We start from the raw sequence: 22,387 nt of genomic DNA, 5'->3' as shown, positions 1-22,387 counted from the left end.
TGTAAATGTTTAGGTTAAAATAAAATATTTAAGGTATGTATGTATCATTTATTTTTTAGAAATAATGGCTGATCCCAGTCTCATTGGGTAAGAGGGCTTTTATTATCCCTAAGTTTTTTCATTGACTCAGTGTATGCTGGGCAAGCCAAGGGGCTTTGTAGCTTAATTTCCCTCATAGATTCAACAAGATCAAGTAAGTTAAAAATAAAGACTGTCTCCTTAGATGTCCTATGTCATGCCACTGTTTTCCTTAGCTCTGAATTTTCCTTATTTTCTTTCTCACAACTTTTTATTAATGGGAAAGTTATTGAGCAATGATTTACCATTTTATTGTCCTCTTCAACATACAGAAAGTTTTTGGAGATTTGTCTTTTATGTTCGCACGGACTACCTTTTTTTTTTTAACCTAAACTGATAGTTATATTTCACCTTCGTATATACTTCTTTATGTAAATGTTTCAGGCTAAGAAATTCTATTTTACAAGCCTTTTCAATTTTTCCCCCCCTAGAATATTTCATCTAATGTTTTAGAAGAATCTGCAGTTTCAGATGATGTGGTATCTCCAGATGAAGAAGGTATCTGCTCTGGGAAGTACTTTACTGAGTCAGGCCTTGTTGGATTACTGGAACGAGCAGCTGCTTCTTTCTCTATGGTAGATGACTCTCGTTCATTCTCTTTCAGTTACATACCTTTGACTTATTAGTGACATGTATATTCTCTCTGCCTATGATCCTGCTTTTCCTTTATGATCGTTTTCTCCAAGTACCTTAAGAATTATCTAGGAATAAATTTTCTTTCTAAATTCATCATTGCGTATTCCTTTTTAATCTTAATAATCTGTCCCCTCCTGCGGTGTTTTTCATTTGCTTATTTTTGAACCAACTCTTAATCTACAACAGATTTTTTTGGTTTACAAAACTTTTACCACCAAAATTTTCTAAATCCTTAAAATTAAAAAGCAGAACAAAACACAACAGAAAGCCTCTGGCTGATGTGAGTTCCTGTTTGGGTAGACTAACATGGTTCTAGATATAGAGCTTGCTTTTGCAATATCATGTACTTATGAGTTTCATTCTTTTTCAGTTAATCTATTTAATCTTAATTAAAGTAATTCTTGGGACATTTTAGTTACAGTAAATACATTTCACTATTACAACCACATGATTGTTTAAATATACTATATATTCTTGTGAACTGACTAGAAAAATGTTAAGGACCGTATGTTTAGTTCCTTTGGAAAATATGTTTGCTGACTTGTGAAGCAGTGGGAACTCATTGGCTCTTGGAAAACATCTCTCTCTTCTCTCACTACAGCCTCCAATCTATTATTAAGGTCAAGAGAATAGAACAGCAGTACAAACACATTTCATCCCTCACTCTGATAATAACCAGAGAGCAACCCTTGGCTAACTACTGGCCAGCTGGCCCTTAGTGGAATAGCTTCTGGTGGCTCAGAACCTTCTCATATTTTGTTGTATATCAGTGGTTTTTCCATAGGAGATTCCCTATGCTAACTTATTATTTTGGAAAAGTAAATAATTTTAGTTTCCCAGGAGTCCACAGGTTATCTGATAGCTGCATATCTGACCAATGTAATAGTTGAATTTCTTTTATCCCCTGCTGAGAATTGGTTTCTGCAAAAGTTTATATGCATATAACTATATACACATAAACACATTTACCTTAGTGAGGTAATTACTGGACAGGTAGGGGCAGAATGTCCCATTCAAATCATATAGAAATATAAATACTTGTGTATTGTGTATTTTTAAATGCACACAAACACACACATATACATATATATCTATCCATCCATTGAGAGAAGATAATAAATTGTGTGAAATTCTTCTATTTAGCCTTAATAAAATAAAAAATTAGTAGTGTTTGTTTTTATGTCCTATTAGAAAAGCTTCAGTGATACTGTTTTTAGTAGAAATATTGTGAATTTGTAAATTATAACTACTTTCTAACTGATGTGAAAGAGAACAATATCTTTTAACATTCTTATAGGCTGGCATGTATGAAGCAGTTAACGAGGTTTACAAAGTACTTATTCCTATTCATGAAGCTAATCGGGATGCAAAGAAACTATCCACAATTCATGGTAAACTTCAAGAAGCATTCAGCAAAATTGTACATCAGGTAATGATTGCAATTTCTAGCATTAGTATAAGTGGAGAAAACTGTCTAAAAGCATTAGTGTTGCTTTGTACTTAAGTCAAACTAGATCCCAGAAAATGACCATTTTAATCAGGTTACAAATGAAGTGTCAAAGCAGTGGTTCATGGCCAAAGCAAGATTCATTTACAAAAAATGAATTTACCTAAAGTAGATTATAAGCATCATGAATTTTTCACATAGCTCTTCTTTTTTCTTTTCTTCTTTACTTTTTTTGAATTATTACTACAGGCATACTTCGGAGATATTGCAGGGTTCCAGACCACCACCATAAAGCAAGTCAAAGGAATGTTTTGGTTTCCCAGTACATAGAAAAGTTATGTTTACACTATATTACAGTCTGTTAAGTGTATAATGATACTATGTTTTTAAAAAATGTATACACCTTAATTAAAAAACACTTCATTGCTAAAAAATACTAACCATCGTCTTCCAATGAGTCATAATTTTTTTGCTGGTGGAGGGTCTTGCTTCGTCAATGGCTGCTGTCTGATCAGGGTGGTAGTTACTGAAGGTTGAGGTGGCTGAAGCAATTTTTAAAGTAAGATAACAGTGAAGTTTGCCACATCAATTGACTCATCCTTTCACAAACGATTTCTCTGTAGCATGTAATAGATACTGTTTGATAGCATTTTGCCCACAGTAGAACTTCTTTCAAAATTGGGGTCAGTCCTCTCAAGCCCTGCCACTGCTTTATCAGCTAAGTTTATGTAGTATTCTAAATCATTTGTTGTCATTTCAGCAATCTTCACAGCATCTTCACCAGGAGTAGATTCCAGCACTAAGGCTCTTTTGCTTTCTTTTTATTCATGGGTTCACTGGAGTGACACTTTTGATTTCCTTCAAAAATTTTTCCTTTGCATTCATACTTTAGCTGTTTGGTAGAAGAGGCCTAACTTTTGGCCTTTTTCAACTGCCTTCCTCACTGAGCTTAATCATTCCGAGCTTTTGATTTAAAGTGGGAGATGCACAACTCTTCTTTCTCTTGAACACTTACAGGCCATTGTAGGATTATTAACTGGCCTCATTTCAATATTGTCATGTCTCATTGAAGAGGGAGGGGCAGGGAGAGGGAGAGGGGGGGGAACAGACAGTGGAGCTGTCAGAACACATAACATTTGTGATTAAGTTTGCTGTCTTATATGAGCATGATTCATGATGTTCCAAATAGTTACAATAGTAACATCAAAGATCGCTAATCACAGATCATCATAACAAATATAATAACAATGAAAAAGTTTGGAATATTGCAAGAATTACCAAAATGTGACACAGAGACACAAAGTGAGCAAATGCTGTTGGAAAAATGGAACCAATAGACTTGCTCGACTCAGGGTTGCTACAAACCTTCAGTCTGTAGTAAACGGCAGTTAGTGTGAAATGCAATAAAGTGAAGCACAATAAAATGAGGTATGCCTGTAGTTGGCAATTTTTTTAAAATTGTGAGTTATTTTCTCTTTCACAGTGTGGGTTATAATTATGAACCTGATTTTTAAACTGATAACTATTTTTTTACTGTCAAAAAAGTTTTTATATTTAAGTTAACTTTTTATTTAATGATGTAAAAGTTTAAAAATCTCCTAATATCTCTAATGATTCAATTGAACTTTAATTGTTTTTCCTGGATGTTTCCATTTAGTCATCCTTTGATGCATTTCGAATATGAAAATAATATTTGGTGAAAATAATAAACAGAATGGTTGTCTTATGTTTTCAGTTATAATAGTATGATTTTGGTACTTGTTTATAGCTCATAGAGTCCATGTATTATCACCAAAAGTAAAATCAAAATAAACTTGATTTAAAAATGAAGTAGACTACTAACAATTGATTTCCCTAAACTAAATCCTTGGCTCCACTGAAATATCCTGTTAAATCTCCTGCTTTTCCATTTTTCTGTTTCTTTCCTAGTCTACCCATGCTATTATTTGCTCCTGCCATCATCTAAGAAGCAAGTGGAGTATTGATTATCCACTTTTGTATTCAGTACTAGTCCTATTTTATGTCTATCAGCTTTACCTCCTCTTTCTTGCCATGAGATAAGCTGTTCTAGATGAGTTGATATAATCTGAAAAACTTAACAGTCTTAAAACAGAGCTGCTATATTGTTAAGCCAGAATTTTCCTGTCATGTACTAAAATATTGAAGTTGCAAAAACTTATTATGATCATAATAGGTGGGTCTTTTGTTCATAAGTTATACATACACTGTCTAAGGAACCTCATCCCAACTTCCAGAGCTGTAAATTGCAAATTTTTGTGAAGTCTAGACTAAGTAGAGCAAGTAGTTTCCAAGAAACTTTCATCCATTTGTATCAAAGACATTTGAGCAAAATTGCAATTTTTATGCCAATTTATGCTGAGTAGTTCAGTGAAGTGCCGCTTATCTTAGAGATCTAATTTAGACACATAAATGTAACAAGCATCTGCCTCACTTTCACCAAAACTTGTACTTTGACTTATTAAAGGTTTTAAAAGGTGAAATTTTAGGTTTTGAACAAGCAACTTATAAAATTATCACAGTTCTTAAGTGAAAGAATATGGTGTTTAAAATATCATGGTGACTTCCATTTATGGAGAACTTACTGTATATGGAGTCTTAACTCTACTGAACATCCTTTGGCCTTTCTTTGTTCGTTTAAAACAGTTTTTTTTATGACTTGCCCTTTTTTACTTTTTATTATACAGAGTACTGGCTGGGAGGTAGGTAATGTTTTAGTTAGTTAAAGACACTAATAGATTGATTTGATCAGATTTTCTGTGCCAATGCTTTGCCCACATGTGCTAGCTGTGGGCATTCTGTTGCTATCTGCTATCAACTGAATTCATTAACCAAAGAAATTTTGTTAAAATACTATAAGTTATTTTAAGAAATTTATTATTAAGAGGTTGTAGGCAGTGCATGGAAATTCATGTTACACTAATGAGATTCTTTGGTAAATGAGCCACTATGTCATCACTTTAGTTTGTTATTATCCTATGAAGCATTTTCTTCCATCAACGTTTACACACAGATTTCTTTTTTTAACCATATTGATTCACCTCATTTTACAGAGGTCGATTTATATGTTATTGCTCAGAGGTGTAAATAGAAAATACTATATTTCATCTGATCTAAGAGGCCATCAATTGTAAGATATACCATTTTTTATATGCCTTTAAGAAAGAAAAAAACCCTGTGTAGTAAACCACCACATCCTATCCATTGAAAGGTGAATGCCAACTACAGAGAAAATAAAATGTGGCCAAAGAGATGTTCATCTTAGATTTGATGAAATAATGTGTTAATTTGATCTTGAGTCACTTCACCTTGAGTGAAAGAAATTCACTGAGGAAAGAAACTCACTTTTGTCATTTAAATTTTGTTGGGGGCAGAGATAAAAAGATTGAGAGAATATAAAATTTACTTTGACTTGTTATTCTGACAGTGTTTGATAATTCATGTTAAAATGAGGACTACAATGTGCTTCCTTTTATATAATAGATAGGTGCCTGAGAAGTTATATATAAATCAAATCTTACCTGAAAAATGCTAGGAAGAATCGATCTATTGTTGTAAGTCTTTCTGTAAAGGAAAGAACACTGTGAAATATACCCTTATTTATTTTGATGAGGTAAAGCCAAGGTATTAATAAATCAGGTTTAAATAAAGCTAGGTATGTTTGTGAAGTTGTCTGCTTTGCCTCTCACTTTGTAGTCACGCTTATGGATTAAACATTTTAGGCTTTCTCCATTTCTGCATTCCAGTCCTTGTTTTGGGACCCAAACAGAAGCCATAGGAATAAGTGTTACTACTGCATTTTCTTCCATTTCTGAATTCGTTCTTACCTTTTGCTTTTCTTCAGATGAAACCAGTAGTTTTATATCTACCTAAGTAAATTCTCCAGATTAAATGTGTATGACTTTATTAATACCTAATAATCTCTTATTTCTGTGGCTCAATTAAAACATAGAAAGAGACTTGCCATGGTTAACCTATGAGTGATAAAAGGTTCCTTATAGATTTCCTAACATGAAATGGAATTAGCTGAGAAATAGGCATAAAAGAAGGTATATTGAAACCTCTGAGCAGTTTATTTCTAGTCTGCTTGATGTTAAATCGACCCCTGAAAGGTATAATTTTCACTGGTTATGACATTAATATCATTCTGTCATCATGTTTATTGCATGGTAAAAGTCACACAGACTTTATTTTCTTGTTTATATTCTTGTCACTATCTTTCACTGGACCTCTAGCTTTGTAGCTTCTAAAATTGTTGCACGTTTGTTTTTTGCTTTTCCTTTAAATGGATGCTTGCATTTTAAAAATGTGTTTGCTGCTATTTACTGCTTATTTGTTTTGAAATTTCCCTAATTAAAATGCTTTCTGTTTTCTCTTCTCTCTTGCCCCTGGTTGCTGACCCTACTCCCTATTTTTACTATTGTCTATTGTGGTAAGTTCCTATCTTGTGAATATTTTTCATTTTGACTTTGGGAAAACTTCAGTAATTTCATTTTTTCTTAAAGCTGTGTTTCTTAGCTAATTTCCTAGTATTCTCAAGGAACTCTCACTGGATTGAAGTCCAGTAAGGATAATTTATACATTTATACAGTGCTCTTTGAATTGGTAGTTCACTACCTGACTTATAGGAAAAGCCTTTCTGGGCTTTTTATATTAGCAATGTGTTTCATTTTCTATTATGTTCCTTGATTTGGTACAAATTATTTGAATTGGCAAAGCTTTTTTGGGGTGTGTTATGGGTGTTTGTAAAAGATAACTTAAAAACTTTTATATTTGGCAATTTTGTAAAGTATATTTACCATGCAAAATAACAAATTATGAACCCTTCATAAATCATGGTAGCTGTTATCTGCTCTGCCAGTTTCAGTACCTTAATGGCAATTTATTGTTTATCTTTATTTTCTCTTTTCCCAAGCCCATTTATTTTTCTTGAAATGACAGGATATGTTTTAATCATTTCTTTCTTATAGTTGCATTTTAAAGTTATTTTCAGAAAAAAGAAATGTTGAATTTATGTTGAGAATTTTTATAGGCATTTCATATGTGTTTCATGTATTTCATTTTTAAAGAATACTTTTATCCATTCATCAAATAATGATAAATTTGTATTCAAAAATTGATTACTTCAAGTTTCAGTTTTTCTGAGTAACCAATCCCCAAACATTGATAACATAGTCACATAACACTTTCTCAATTTTTTTTTTTCTTAAAAGGTTACAGCATATTTCTATAAGAGGAGTGCACCACCCAAAAAGGCTAGAGTAGATGGCTTTCATAGTTTTGTTTAAGCAAAACTCTACTGGATAACTAAAGAAAAGTGGGATACCCTAACTTCTGAGATCAAAGTGTGCAAAATGACTATATCTTAACTCTTGTCATTGGACAAGATGGATGTGAATGAACCAATATTTTAGTTTTTATATGCTCAGAAATACTGGCCACAGTTCTGGTGCAGTGATTTCTGTTGAATTTTTATATGCTTTAACCCATGCTAAAGCTGAGTGAGATAAATTAACTCACCCAAGTAAAAGGTAGAGCCGAATTAGAAAGAGTAAATTATAATGGATCTGGGGAAGGGTGGGGGGATCTCTGAAAGAAAGGAATGAAAAAGGTTCCAAGAGCATAGTCTAAATGAGTACTTTTCAGTAGTTGCTGGAAAAATGTAACACTCTAAAGAAGAAATGAGACCATTGGAGGTATAAAAACCTCAGTCTTTCCTCAGGAAGATGAAGTTAGATGTGAAGAAAGTTAAGGAAAACACAGTAAGTGGAAAGAATCTTACCCCTAGGAGATGATACTCTCTGGTAGTTGGTGACTCCTGATTATTGCAGTAGACCTATGAGCACTCGACAATGCTGTACCACTAATAGTGTTCTGCCCTTGATACTTTTTTGAGGATGAAAAGAAATATGGACAGCAAACATTTACTATGTAGATGATATTAGATGTGATTTCTTTCTTCTGGACTGGACCCTATAATGGTAAAAATTGAACCTCTGATAAGAAATATTATAGGATATATCTTAGAAAATACGCTTAGTACATAAACCACCAACCTTTTCATGCTAGAGTATACAAGAAGGAGATGCGAGCATGCAAAAACAATTACAGTGGAAGACAGACAGTGTTGCAGTATAGCAGAAGGCAAAACAGAGAGTGGGAGGTATGGAGTAATTCTCAAAAGAGTGACTCAGAAGAATTACTCAAGGAAAACATCAGAGAATTGGAAGATGGTTCCAGTATCATACTTGCGTCCTAGTGTTTGTATACCAGTCTATAAAGTATGGGGATTTTTATAACTTTATTAAAAGTTTGGACTCAGATGTCAAATATATTGGGATTTAACTCCCAGCTCCACCACTGACTTAACACGAAGGTAAAAATAATGCTGACTGGCACATAGTGAAGTGCTTTAAAAATGTTGGAGATTATTATTCTTACTGTTGTTACTGTGTCATCATTATCATTATTATTCCAAATTTTAACACAGTTTGGCTAATGAAATCTAAGATGTGTTATGTTACCAAGTTGAGATCTATGACAAAAGAAATTGATAAAACTGTATGTCTGTTTTAAGAGGAATAGATCTAGTAGAAGAGAAGGGAGATTGCCACTGTGTGAAATAGTGGTATACCTATATGGAAATCAGTAAACTTGAAGGAAGCAGAGTCTAAAACAATTGGTCAAGATAAAAGAAGTTTTAGAAGTGATATCATTGTAGAAATATACAACTAGCCCAACAAGATGTTCTTACTAAATAAAGTAAGATAAGTAAGATAGTAAGTAAGAAAGTAAGATAAATAAAGTAAGATAAGTAAGATAAGATTTGAGGTGTATTTGACATGGAAGATTTCAACCATTTGAGACATGGATAGATGAGTAGATGGATTTCCTTGTCTGGAACAGTCTTGTCACTCTCACGATGGTGGAATCAAAACTAGAACAGCTAAGGATGATAAATTGTAGTGTGAGAATTGTGGGAAGTTCAGAAAGAATTCATGACAGTGAAGAAAGGTAATGCTAAAAAATATAGTCTAGGTTATAGGAAAGTGGATATTTTTAAAAGTTCAAAGGAAAAACAGGTCTCATCCTGTGGAGCAAAACCCTGTAGAGGAAATAAGATGAAGTGATGTTTTCCTGAAGATGAAGCTGTATGATAATGCTTTCACGAACCTGATAGGGCCAGTGGTATGACACTAGAGAATTCTTTGCAAGTTGAAAATAAATTTACTCCAACTCTTAGCCTTCCTTTGTTGCTACTCCGTCCCCCACTCCAGTGCACACACATTCATTTTCAATTCCAGTACCTCCTTATACTTACCTTTCCAATCTTATGTCCTCCACTCTCCCACTTGCACACTGCTTCAGTCACACTGGCATCTTCCTGTGCTTCATACACAAGACAGGCTCCTGCCCTAGGACCTTTGTACTGGCTCTTTCCTCTTCCTAGAGTGCATTTCCTCCAGGTATCTGCCTGAATAGCTCTCACACCTCTCATAGTTTTACTCGGGTGTTGCCTTTTGGTGAGACCTTTCCTGACTTTGTCTCTTTTATTCACTAGTCTATCAAAAATGTCTAGGATAGTTTGCTGACACATGGTAGATACTTCACATACATTCAATAGTTTCCTTCACATACATTCTGTCTCAAGACTTTAAATCTTCCTCTTTTTTTTCTTTTCTTTCTCTCTCTGCTGAAATGTCCTTTCCTTCCCTCTCACATCCACTTAACCATTCTTTTGAATTGTAGATCCTTGTCAATGCATCACTTCTTTTGTGACCTGGCTTTAACACAATTAATCTTTCTTTTTTGATATCATTTTTATTATAGCACATAACCCTTTGTATTGTAATTATTTGAATATATTTTTTACTCTCTTGAAGAGCCAAGTCTTATTTTTATTTATGTTACTGAGAATAAACAGTGGTTAACACATCATAAGCATTCAGTAACTTTTTCCTTGAACTGAATGTATGAGAAAGTAAATAAAAAGAGCTTAAAATGGTTGCTCAGTAACTAGTTCAGTTTTAAGCTTCATTAATAAAATTCAAGTCCATATTCAGGGAGGTAGTGAGCCCACAGATCCTTTCACTGATCAGATCACATTGGCAGTATTAAGTCTATTTCTGAGATACCACACTTTAAAAGGTGGCATTGAAAATGAATAAAATGCAAACAGGATAGTAATTCCTACCATATGTAGATGATTGAGAACTGAAAAGTTTACTAAGGAAGAGTCCTGATAACTGTCTTCAAATATTTAAAAGGCCACAATATTAAAGATTTGAAATAGTATTTTAAATTGGAAACCTCTGGGAGGAGTACAGCCAGAATAACAAAATTGTAATATCTGTGGTTTTAAAAAGTAGGAATGTATATATATGTCTGACTTTTTAAAAAATAGCAATCACAAATATTTTCTCAAACACCTTTTTTATTTTCTAATGCAGTGCCTTCATTCCTTGATTATATCAAAATTGGCTGTTAGTATATTCCATGGCTTATTGATGATTTAATCAGAATTTTGATTGAATATATTTATCTGGAGAAATTTCATTTGCTACAAAAAGTTAATTTTATATCATTTTAAAATAAAATAACTGTGGAAAAAGCTTTTTAAAATTAGAAACCTTGAGTTTCTTTAGCTCCAAAGACATTTTCTTTAAAACTTTTTTCTTCTGAATAAAAATGTGGGGGTATTTTTAGTCACTGTATGTTTATTCTATATTATAAAACTGGTAAATTAACGATTAGATTTCTCATTTTGCTTAATTACCTGTTTCATTTGTGACTTATTTTTGCATACCATTTTGCTTTTCTAGTAAGAACTCACTATAGGAAAAATAAGTATAAGACAAATTAGGCTTAAAAAAAATTCAGAGGTTTTTAAATACATGTGGCTGTGTATATAGGCAGTACCACAAAAATCCTTCTGAAACATCTTGGTATCTAAATTTTAAGCATTGCATAGAAAGCTTCTAAGTATTTTATCTTTATTGAAGGAATTGTTTTCAAATTCTCAGTGTAAGGGTTAAAGTGACCTTAGTGTACTTTGTACTTGAAATGAATGTGTGGTTAATGTACACAGTGGGTGCTTTGGCATAACCAACTTGAGCATAACCGACTCGTCTCAAATTATTTTTCTTTGTATCTTGCATGCATACATTTTCCCTTTCTATTCCATTTTTAGTTATTCCTCAACATACAAATATTTTTACTAGCAGGATACTAATTGTAAATTTTTTGCTTCAGTGATCTGGATGGTCTTGACATTTACTGTCTGCACTATGCCAGGTGCTATATACTTGGCTCCTAACTTTCATGATCTCATTTAATATATGTAGAGAGATTAGATAAAGGCTAATGCTACCAAAAATGTTAGTGTTGTTTTTAAATTTAGCTCTCGTACGCTGTAATTTCAGGATGATTAAGACACAGTTCTTCTACCAAGCTTATTTTTTTGCAATAAGGAAAATAATTTTTCTCAATTGTATGGACTTAAAAACAGAACAGTGTGAGTAGTCAATTGATACAAACCCTGAAAAAATATACCATATGTGTTTTAATCACTCGGTAAAAGCCCTGATTGCATAATGTTATTTGTTATAAATAATGAAAAAGAAACATTATTTACTTTGTTTTTACCTTCATTTGAGAAATAATAAAATATAATTTTGAATTAAAACTTTTTATAATGTTTTGAGAATTTTATACTATAGCAATCTAAACACAATGTGGCAATCAAAAAGACTGTCTTAAAAATGTCTTCATTTTCCTACACCTAGGATGGTAAGCGGATGTTTGGCACCTATTTTCGTGTTGGTTTTTATGGAACCAAATTCGGGGATTTGGATGAACAGGAATTTGTTTACAAGGAGCCTGCAATAACCAAACTTGCAGAGATATCTCACAGACTGGAGGTGAATACTGTGGTGGTTCATAAAATGTCATCTTTAATTTGTATTCTCTGTAATGAATAGCCTTTCAGATCCAGATCTGATCATTTAATAAGCCAAATCCTGCCAAATAAATACTGCTTTAGAGTGTTAAGAATTTTTGGAAGTACAGTAATATTCTTTCAAATCTTTAAAATCTTTTATGACAACAGTAAAATACTACTATTAACCTTGTTTTTGTTTTTTTTCTGAGGCTCTGTTTTCACACATACTTTAGAAACCCTATACCCTTCAGAATTACTGTGATTTATGGAGAAATATGTAATGTTAACCACATTTAGTAAAAAAAAAAAAAGGCATGAGAAATTAAGTAATGGCAATTAAGTAATTATGCAACTAATGGTGGAACTAGAACTCAAACCCAAGAAATATCTGACCCAAGTGCATTACCTCTTTAATTTAACTGATTCTCAGTGAGATATCTTTAGAACTCAAAAACTGGAAATCATACCTTAAAAATACTTCTTAGAATCTTTTAACCCATACAGCTTCTTAGTTTTCACCATAAATGATTAATTTTCATATTTATGAGGCTGACCAGTCTTTTCTGCTATAGTTAGTCTTTCTAACCTTTCTGTATTGTTAATGAAATTGTGGTCCATGAACCAGAAGCATTGGCATCACATGGGAAATTGTTTGAACTGCAGACTTTCAGACCCTACCCCAGACCTTCTCAATCAAAATCTGCATTTTACAGGTTCCCCAATGATTTGTATTCACATAAGAGTTTGAGAAGCAGTGTTCCATGCTTGTTTTTATACTCAGCTGATGTTAATTTCTTGAATATTATATTCTTATCAGTGACTTCACAGGGCTCAAATCCATAAATTGGTTTAAATTGTGGCTTTTGGTTTTTCAAGAGTCTAAGTCAGTCAGTCTTGGGAAATATTGAGACAGTATTTCCCACATTCTATCATAAAAACTTTGAGGGAAGAAGTGGAGGTTCTCCTTTGAAGATTGAGATCTAGTTTTTCCTTTTTAATAGCTCCATTCTTTGCCCATACTTCTTGTCTTGCCAATGGGTTTCAGCCCTGGGCAAGTTCACTATGGATTCAATGTGACCAAAGAAATGACAGTAAAATGTTCTTGGGTGAAAGGGTCATACCCAACTTTATTTCCACAGTGGCAGGTCAATCACTAAATCCCGTTCATTCAGTGAGTCTGCATGCAGCAAGCCGGTCTCTGCCTCTGGGCCTCTCTGCCCGCACAGCCATCCCAGTCTGTCCTCAGTGCTGCCACCACTCCAGCCTCTGCTCTGCTGTCCTGCAGCCTTGCAGACGTACCACCATGTTACCCAGAGCACTAGGCAGGGCTCTTCAATAACAACAAATTGTCCACACATGTGTAGTGAGCAAGCCAACCAGGGCCAGGTGAGAATCCTGGCCACAGGAGCCTTCATTTTATCCACACTTCTACTCGGTGCCATAAGGAAAAGTCACCATATTCTTGACCCAGAGTTGCCTTTTCAAAATTTCAACTGATTAATACTTTCACTTGAAAATTTTGGAATAGTACATTAAGGCATCCATAAAAATGAATGCTTGTTCATTAACCTGTGTCTGCAAGAAATCAGGCCACATCAAACTCAATAAAAGTAAGATCCTATACATGAAAGATACTGAGTTTCTGCTTTCTGTTACCTTTCTTTTTGAGGACCTACTATGTTTTTATTGAAGAAATTGTTTTCTTCTCTTCTGTGTTTTTTAAAGCAGGTAGATGGGAATAATATCAAATAAATATGGACTGAGGCCATACTGATTTGATAGGCTAGATATAATTTTGGTGAACCAGAATAATTAACTATTTTGTAATTATTGACATGGTTGTACAAGAACTTAGTAAGTAGCCTAATTTTGCTCAGGAGTGTCCCTCTGGGGTCTTCAATATTCTCTACTACTCTTATCTTCATGTAAAACATTTTTTTTCTTTATTGTAGGGATTTTATGGAGAAAGATTTGGAGAGGATGTGGTTGAAGTAATCAAGGATTCTAATCCTGTAGACAAGTGTAAATTAGATCCTAACAAGGTATGATTGATTAGACTGATGACACAGGTATATCTTTGAGACTCTGATTTTGTTGGAGAAAGACTAAATGATGATCTAACAGTGAGAAAATAAAGGACTTTTTCTTTTCCTAGGCATATATTCAGATTACCTACGTGGAGCCATACTTTGACACATATGAGATGAAGGACAGGATCACATATTTTGACAAAAATTATAATCTTCGCCGTTTCATGTACTGTACACCCTTCACTTTAGATGGTCGTGCCCATGGGGAACTTCATGAACAATTCAAACGGAAGACCATTCTGACTACATCTCATGCCTTTCCTTATATTAAGACAAGGGTCAATGTTACTCACAAAGAGGAGGTAAGCCCACAAACAGGGAAATAGAATTTAGTGAAATAAATACCTTGGAGGCAGTGGAGAACCCTGTGGATGTAGCATGATGTACAATCCCTACCCTGGTCACATATCAGAACTATGCCCATTTTTGAATCATTAAGTTTTGGCTTCTTTTCTAAGTCCTTAGTTCACCCTCAGCTTATACTTTAAATGTTGATTTTTTTTTTCATTTAGAGGTCCAGAGTTTAGAATTTTGTTGTTAGATAACAGTTTACAATTGGTCTCCACTTTTTCTTAGTTCAATTGATTATATGTATAGCTCTTTAAATAATTTTCAGTCAGTAAACTGACTTAATAGATGTTATTTTACCAAGATCATCCTAACACCAATTGAAGTTGCAATTGAAGACATGCAGAAAAAGACACAGGAGTTGGCATTTGCAACACATCAGGATCCAGCAGACCCCAAAATGCTTCAGATGGTACTCCAGGGGTCTGTAGGCACAACAGTGAATCAGGTTAGTGCTTTTTGCAAGAAATGTGCAATTGAAATTATAAATGGAATTTGGAATGAGGTTATTAGCATATTTTACAAAGATCACAAATAAGAATCAAATGAAAAAGATACATGTTAGAAGTGGTTGCTAAAGACATCAAAGCTATAAATAAAGATAAATTGAAAAACAAAAAAATGTTTTGTATAATCTCAGTTATTAAGGTTTTCACACCTGCCTACTATATACTGCCTGTATTTTTCTACCTATCTGATCTTAAACTTTCTATTAATAAGGAATTCATTTACTTAAAATAGCCTTTCCTTTAAAAGCTTGTACAGATAAAAATGTGATCTAAGTAAAAGAAGGGCTCATTTTCAGAGCTTTGTACATGCATGTGAACGCCTCCTCACTTAGATACTCCCTGGTGTATTTTCTCCAGATCTTCTTTACAGTGAGTTGTGAGGAGTAAATAAGGAACATGGAACTACTTTAAATACTTTGAAAATATGTACACACAAGATATTGTTGCTTTGTCATGGGCAGATTAGAAGCCATCCCCATATCTCATTGTAATGGGTTCATTCAGATTCTCTTGTTAATGATTAGGGAATATTCCAAAGTCAGGGAAAATCCAAAAAGACTTCAAAGAAGATTTCATGTAATATATCTTCCCTATTTTTTAGGTTAAAGGAACAAAGCCAAAAAATGCCCTACCAAAACTGATGTGAACATTTTAAGACCTTTACCCCCTAAAAACTTACATGATTTGGAGCTTTTACTTCTAAATGATATAACTTAACTCACAAAAGATTATCTTCTTTAACTTGCACTGTTAGGAACATATTTGGAATACTGAGGGAAGCTGTTTTAGCAAAACCAAGTGTCAGTGGACTGACAGCTGATTGTCAGTAGCCTGACAACTTTTACCTTCAGGATAAATTAAGGAATGCAAACATACAAGGCAAAATGTATTGGTGAATACAATAGTTGGTCCTTGAACTCCAACTCTTTTTTTTTTTTAATAAGTTAATTGCAGGGTATAAGAATATAGATCAGGCATTAAAGAAAAGCTAAAAATATATTGCCAGAAACTGGCTCTGAAGAGTTTTTAATATAGGCATAGACATAAATTGTTGAGCTTAAATGCAGCCATCTCAGTGCTAAGAAAAATCATTTGGGTAAATTCTATTTCTATGATTTTAGAAAAGACAAAAACACCCTTCTTGTTTTATTTTTTTACAGGGGCCTTTGGAAGTTGCCCAGGTTTTCCTATCTGAAATACCCAGTGACCCAAAACTCTTCAGACATCATAATAAACTGCGACTCTGCTTCAAAGATTTTACTAAAAGGTATTCAAGGCTTTCTACATAAAGATCTTCATATTGAGAATGTCCATTGCCACAGTATGAGATAAGGATCTTAAGGGACAATTAAAAAGAGAAAATACAGGAAAGTGGTTCACAATGAGAAATTGTCTTATGTGTAACTGTACTATTTCTTAATAGTTTGTACATATCCCCCTTCCCAAAGCTTTATGTAATGCCATATTTTTTAAAGATTAAAAAAGCCTAGACTCAGGAAATTTTTCTAACCTGAAAACTTATTACACTATTATTAGACTAACTATTACAAATTGAGCACTTATATTTGTGTACATCTTTATTTTCTTCCATTTTTTTGTTTATCTCCCCTTGAGTCCTCATGCTGTTTTAATTACTGCAGCTTTGTAATCTTTGATATCTGGTAAAGCAATTCATCTTACCTATTATTCACTACTTTTGGCCCTCTTCCTTTTAATAACAAATTTTAATTTTAGAATCAATTTATCACTCCCTCCATTACAACTCTGAAAATCTGAATCTGAATCTATAGCTCAGTTAGAAAATTTCTTTATAACTTATAACTCTCCCAGTCCATGAATATGATATAGTTCTCCATTTACTTAAATCTTTTAAATGCTTTCTTTATGTTAATGGTATCTTTTATTTTGTATACTGGTATACAGAAACAACTGAATTTTAAATTTTACATGAGTGTATTGCCAAATTTACTTGTTAATTCTAATTATCTGTAGAATCTTTTTCTTACAGTAATGTTTAGGACCTCCAGTACTGTGCTGAATAGGAATAGGATAGAGGGCATAGTGTTCTTGTTCCTGATCTAAAAGGAAGCATTTTCAACATTGAGTATAATGTTTTCTTCAGGTTTTTTTTGTAGATTGTTTAATTAGGCTAAGGAAGTTCCCACCTATTTGTAGTTAAGTTTTCATTATGGCATATTGAAAATTTTTTTGAAATGGAGTCTGTGTGTGTGTGTGCGTGTGTGTGTGTAATATATTGGTAGAACAGTAGAGTTTCTTATTTTATTGGAAAAACAAAAAAATTTTGTTTTCATGGGTGAAATTGAATTACAGTTCTTCTTCTAAATAGTGCCCATTGGACTTGAAATATGAGTTGGAAACTCAGATTTTCCCCCTATACTCTGGAATAATTGTATTGCATTGGGATTATCTGTCTTTAGAATGTTTAGTAGCATTTGCATGTTAGTGTTTTCTTTGTGGATATATTTGTGATTCAACTGATTTGATGTATTCAATGGTTTTAGGATTATTCATGCTTTTTTCCTTATTAGTCTGTTTTGGTAAATCATGTTAATATAGAAAAGTATAATTTCAGATTTACTTGCATTAAATTACACATGATATACTCTGTCCCTTTATAAACTTTCACTATGTTTGGCTTTATGTCCCATTTTAAATTTCTAATAGAAGAGATTTGGCCTTCTCTCAATCTTGCTGGAGACCAGTCTCTCCAGTTCTTGCACATGAACCAACTTTTGCATTTTTTGAAACAGGCTAACATACTCTTAAATTTTCCTTCCTTATTCTGTGAGTTTATTCTGTTCTTAACCTCTTCAGTTTTAGCCTACTGTTCTAATATAAGCATTTAAGGCTATACACTTTCCTCTGAGTATCACTTTAGTTATATTCCACAAGTATTGATATATATACATGTTTTTTAACATTTTTTCTTCATTTACCTCTCTGGGTCCAGGTATTTTTCCTTAAATACATGAATAAATTGGATAAAGGATTGTTTTCAAGATTTATTCACTGAAGAAACACTTATTTGAATATGCATAAACCACTATGCCAGATGCCATTGTTGTATATGTAAATGTGATTATAATTATCTTAAAAATTGTGGAAAATGGCTTCAGATTTAATATCAAAAAATATAATTTTCAATTAAGTGAAAACTGGATGTGAATGTTAGATTTTAAAGGAACTCAGTTGATCATTTGTTCTGTGCCTTAAACCTAATTATGAGAGGATATTTAACATCGAACCAAAAAACTGAATGTCTGCATCATGGTGAATATGCACTCAAACTATACCAGAAGAAAGCTTTTAATAACACACTGTGTTTCCTAGGTGTGAGGATGCCTTAAGAAAAAATAAGAGTTTAATTGGGCCAGATCAAAAGGAGTATCAGAGGGAACTGGAGAGGAACTATCATCGCCTTAAAGAGGCCCTACAGCCTCTGATAAACAGAAAGATCCCTCAGTTATACAAGGCAGTATTACCTGTCACTTGCCACAGGTATGCATATTTTTTTCTGTTATTTTGGATATCTTCAGAAAAATGAAACCTACTTGAATAGTTTAATTCAAGTGATAGTGAATAATTCAAGTAATAGTGAATTAGTGTAACTTTTATTACATGGTTTCAGATATTGTGTCTCCTGATAACTAACAAGTTATACTAGAATAAGCCTTTTACCATCTGTACACGAATCAGCCTGCAAGATGAAAGTCAGTTCTTTCTGTAACTCAAGAATAGTAAAGTTGTGTTAAGTACTCAACTAGCCAGTACAATACACTTAGTAAGTCTGGTCTCTTATTACTTATCCTGTGTAAAGTCCTGTCACACTTTCTGGTATTTTTGTGGGAGAATTCACTAGAATGTATTGGGAGTCAGACACTCATTTCCCTTAGCCCTGACCGTAATATATCCTTCTATATTAGTACCAGAACAGGTAACCCCATTGAGTATCAAGAAATCTTCAGTATTTTTCTCCACTAAGTGTAACAAATAAAATTAGAGGTTAAAATAACTTATTTCTTCTACAACTGATCCTAGTTGTTTGAGCAGGTAATTTAATCTTTTAATTTTCTCTGTAAAATTAAATAATACCTTGTAGAGGTTGTTGTGGAAATTAAATGTTCTAGGGACATTTAATATTGTCTAGGGACAACATTAATGTTCTAAATATAAAGTTCTAAGGACAGGGCTTAACACTTTACTTTTTAGCATCTGAATTCTGAATAGGGCATGACAAATACTAAAAGTGAACTGTCTTTTTTTGCATTTTGAAATCCAAATGTACATACAACTATTGAATTATTGCGACACATATTTTACTCTTTTTGAATTAGAAACAGTAAAACTATTAAATTGTACTTAACTGGATAAATTAATCTTAACTGGATAAATTAATATTTGGAAGGCCTTTGAAATTGCTTATATGAAAAGAGAATGTATATGCATGGTGTGATATAGTACTAAAGAAAATTAAACTGGCTATTTGATCATCTGGAAATTAGTCCCTATTCTTTAATGATCTGATTTTTGAACTTCGAAACTTCGAAAAATCATTCACACGTTCATTCAAAACGTGTCTACCAAGTGCTTTCTGTATGTACTGTCCCTTACAGGGAGCGTGTAGATCTACAGGAACAGGAGACCAGAGGGCCTACTTAGATTCTTTGAAAAAATATATTTTGCTTCCACCATTGTATACTGATGACACACTCCATGTGGTTTTCTCTTAAAGTTTCCAATAGGAAGCAACACCAGTCCCTTCCACTTTTAGTTTCCCCTTCCACCTTTTTGGAATTTCTGCCTTCTTGCTGCCTCTAACCCCCTCTACCAGCCATTGGTCAAAGGTCATGTGGGATGAAGGTATTGGGTCCCTGAGGTAGTTGGTTTCCTAGTCTCATTTCCTTCAAATCTCTACTTCAGGGGAAACTATATACTTCCTATCAGAAGGAAACTTTCCCTTATACTATTATCCTGAGTTTTACCTCGGATCAACACAGTCAATCCTCTAAGCTTTAGTTCTTAATATTTATAGGCACTTTTTTGGAATTTAGAAAACCTTTTCTAATGAATGGTGTCTAGCTTTCAAGGCTGTTACTTTCCCTGGAGCCAAAAACAAGCTTTGAGATTCAAAGCTTAGTGAACATGATCTCTTTGTACCTGCCCTCTCCTTTTCTGGAGATTGTAAGCCTCTGGGCTTAACCTTAATGACAGGAGGGACAAGTGAAAGAAACAAACTTAAGGATTAAGAAAATACATTCAATATATATTGCAGAATATTATATTCTTAACTCTTAAAATTACATTTCACATAGTACTTGAATCTTTTATTTTGCTGATTTACAAAAATCTGTAATATTAAGTATTTTGCAGTAGACTTATAAGCTATTAACTTAGTGGTTCTCAAACTACGATCTGATCTGGAAACCCTTTCCAGAGAGGTTCCTGAGTCAAAACTAATTTCATATTAATGGCAAATATTATTTGCTTTACTATCATTCTCTCAAGAGTAGAGTTCTCCAGAGACTACATGTGAAGTGATATTGTAAAAGATTGAATGCCAAAACAGGTATGAGAATCTGGGCTATTGAGCCAGACATTGAATATATGGATGCCACTCTTCTAAAATCCTTGCAAGTTATTTTTAATAACATGTAATGGGTTATTTTGTAAAATAATTTAAAATTTTTAGTTTTCACTTCTAATATGGTTGTCAACATACAAACCCATACAAAAAGAATTCCCATTTTTTAAGTGTAAAAAGGACTTAAAACCCAAACTTGGAAACTCATTTTAAGACTCAGAATTTACTATTTTAAGAAACACTTGCCTTTTGTCTTTTAATAACCCTAAAGAAATCTTTTCCTGAAGTCCCTATTATCCCTTAGTTTATCACAATATCTAATACATATTTTGGACAAAGGAATAAATGATCAATGGACTTGGCAAAGTGGTTACTGTAATATACCTTTAATCTATAGAGAAGTTTACAAGCCAGTGGGCAGGAAAAGCATTAATGGACCTTGAAAGTTAAGAACTTGGGTGTCAAAAAAGTTTTAAAGTTAGTAAGGTTTTGGTGGCAAGTTTAAGGCACCTCTGGCAGAAAAAAATTATGAAAAATGTTTTTAAAGGAATATGTAAAAATTGTTTACTTATATCCTTTTATTTTCTCCCCAGAGATTCCTTCAGTCGAATGAGTCTGCGCAAAATGGATCTCTAAAATAAATGCACTTGTTTTATTCATTTGAAAAATGCCATGTATTCAACACTGAGTGTGAAAAGTTAAGCTCTGTTGAAAAGTAAGACTTGGGACTTAATTCTGGAAATTATAGCATTAATTTACTCATTGAAGAATGCAATGGCCAACAGTATCAAATGTAGATCCTTCAAGTTTGAGAACCATGGCTGTGGTTCCTAATAATCTGGTAATATGCTATTATTATCTTTTTTTTAAGACATTTTAATGACTCAAAGGTAATGACTCACTATACATTTACCATTATTTATACCATAGCTAATGTTAAATTTACTTTGTGTTTTTTAATTTATATTATTATTTTTAGATTCATTTTGGAACCATTTTAAATGTAGTAATGCTTATTTTAAAGGTACTATTAAATATGTGATGTTTACACTAATCTGAGACTTTAAATTTTCTTTAGTGACAAAGGCAGAGAACTTGAGTTGCTTCAAGAACTTGTTCGAAAACTAGCAAAATGAAAATAATTGTCACTTTATCGGGCCCAAAGAGCCCCAAATTAAATAAATGAATAAATTAATGGATGGACATAGACACTAGTAACTGGTTTATTAAGTCTTAAAACCGGTTTCTAAGCTATTTTTCAGACACCCAAGACACTTAAACTGCAGAAATTAACTGTACCTGATAAAACTTTTGCCTATAAATACTGGGATAGCTACTCCCAGTGACAAGAGCTTGACCTTTGACTAAACCTTATCATACTTATTACAGTATGAAATTCATGACTCTCAGCAACTAAAATTAATAGTTGTTTCAAATTAAACAAGCCAATCATCTCATTGAGTTTTTTAGTGATCTAAACTGGTAAATTAGAAATCTGCTGTAAAGCTGTCTTATATCCCCATAAAATGACACTGAGCGCTGGTGTTTGATTTTTAACCTACCAGCTGAAATGTTGTTTTTAGACATTTGTATAGATTTTACAAACTACATTTAAAATGTAAAACCAACTGTTCTAATTGAAATTTGGAACTAATTTGTAATGATAACTTTGCAAAAAAACTTTTGGAAGTATCTTAACTATTTGCAGGTTTTCCCAAG

The 22,387-nt window shown here is 33.1% G+C and overlaps 1 protein-coding gene across 13 annotated transcripts in view; it reads left to right on the top strand.

Moving 5' to 3' along the window:
• Positions 1-21,722, top strand: part of DOCK7 (dedicator of cytokinesis 7) — a 252,706-nt gene extending 230,984 nt beyond the window's left edge. For 8 of the 13 annotated variants that reach the window (XM_036911273.2, XM_036911271.2, XM_036911269.2 and 5 more), the window contains 10 exons: positions 510-653; positions 2,012-2,143; positions 4,867-4,881; positions 11,974-12,099; positions 14,072-14,161; positions 14,275-14,511; positions 14,862-15,005; positions 16,227-16,333; positions 18,418-18,585; positions 21,262-21,722. In XM_036911273.2, coding sequence (XP_036767168.2) covers positions 510-653; positions 2,012-2,143; positions 4,867-4,881; positions 11,974-12,099; positions 14,072-14,161; positions 14,275-14,511; positions 14,862-15,005; positions 16,227-16,333; positions 18,418-18,585; positions 21,262-21,304 — 1,206 coding nt within the window. In that variant the 3' untranslated portion in view covers positions 21,305-21,722. Of the gene's footprint in view, positions 1-509; positions 654-2,011; positions 2,144-2,410; positions 3,992-4,866; positions 4,882-11,964; positions 12,100-14,071; positions 14,162-14,274; positions 14,512-14,861; positions 15,006-16,226; positions 16,334-18,417; positions 18,586-21,261 lie in introns of those variants that run through there. The other 5 variants (XM_036911277.2, XM_036911272.2, XM_036911268.2 and 2 more) reach the window with 2 other exon arrangements.
• The last annotated feature ends 665 nt before the right edge of the window (positions 21,723-22,387 follow it).

The sequence above is a fragment of the Manis pentadactyla genome, chromosome 4 (assembly GCF_030020395.1).
Source record: "Manis pentadactyla isolate mManPen7 chromosome 4, mManPen7.hap1, whole genome shotgun sequence".
Taxonomy (NCBI): domain Eukaryota; kingdom Metazoa; phylum Chordata; class Mammalia; order Pholidota; family Manidae; genus Manis; species Manis pentadactyla.
Note: the sequence above shows the minus strand (reverse complement) of the source record. Positions and strands in the feature narration are given on the sequence as shown.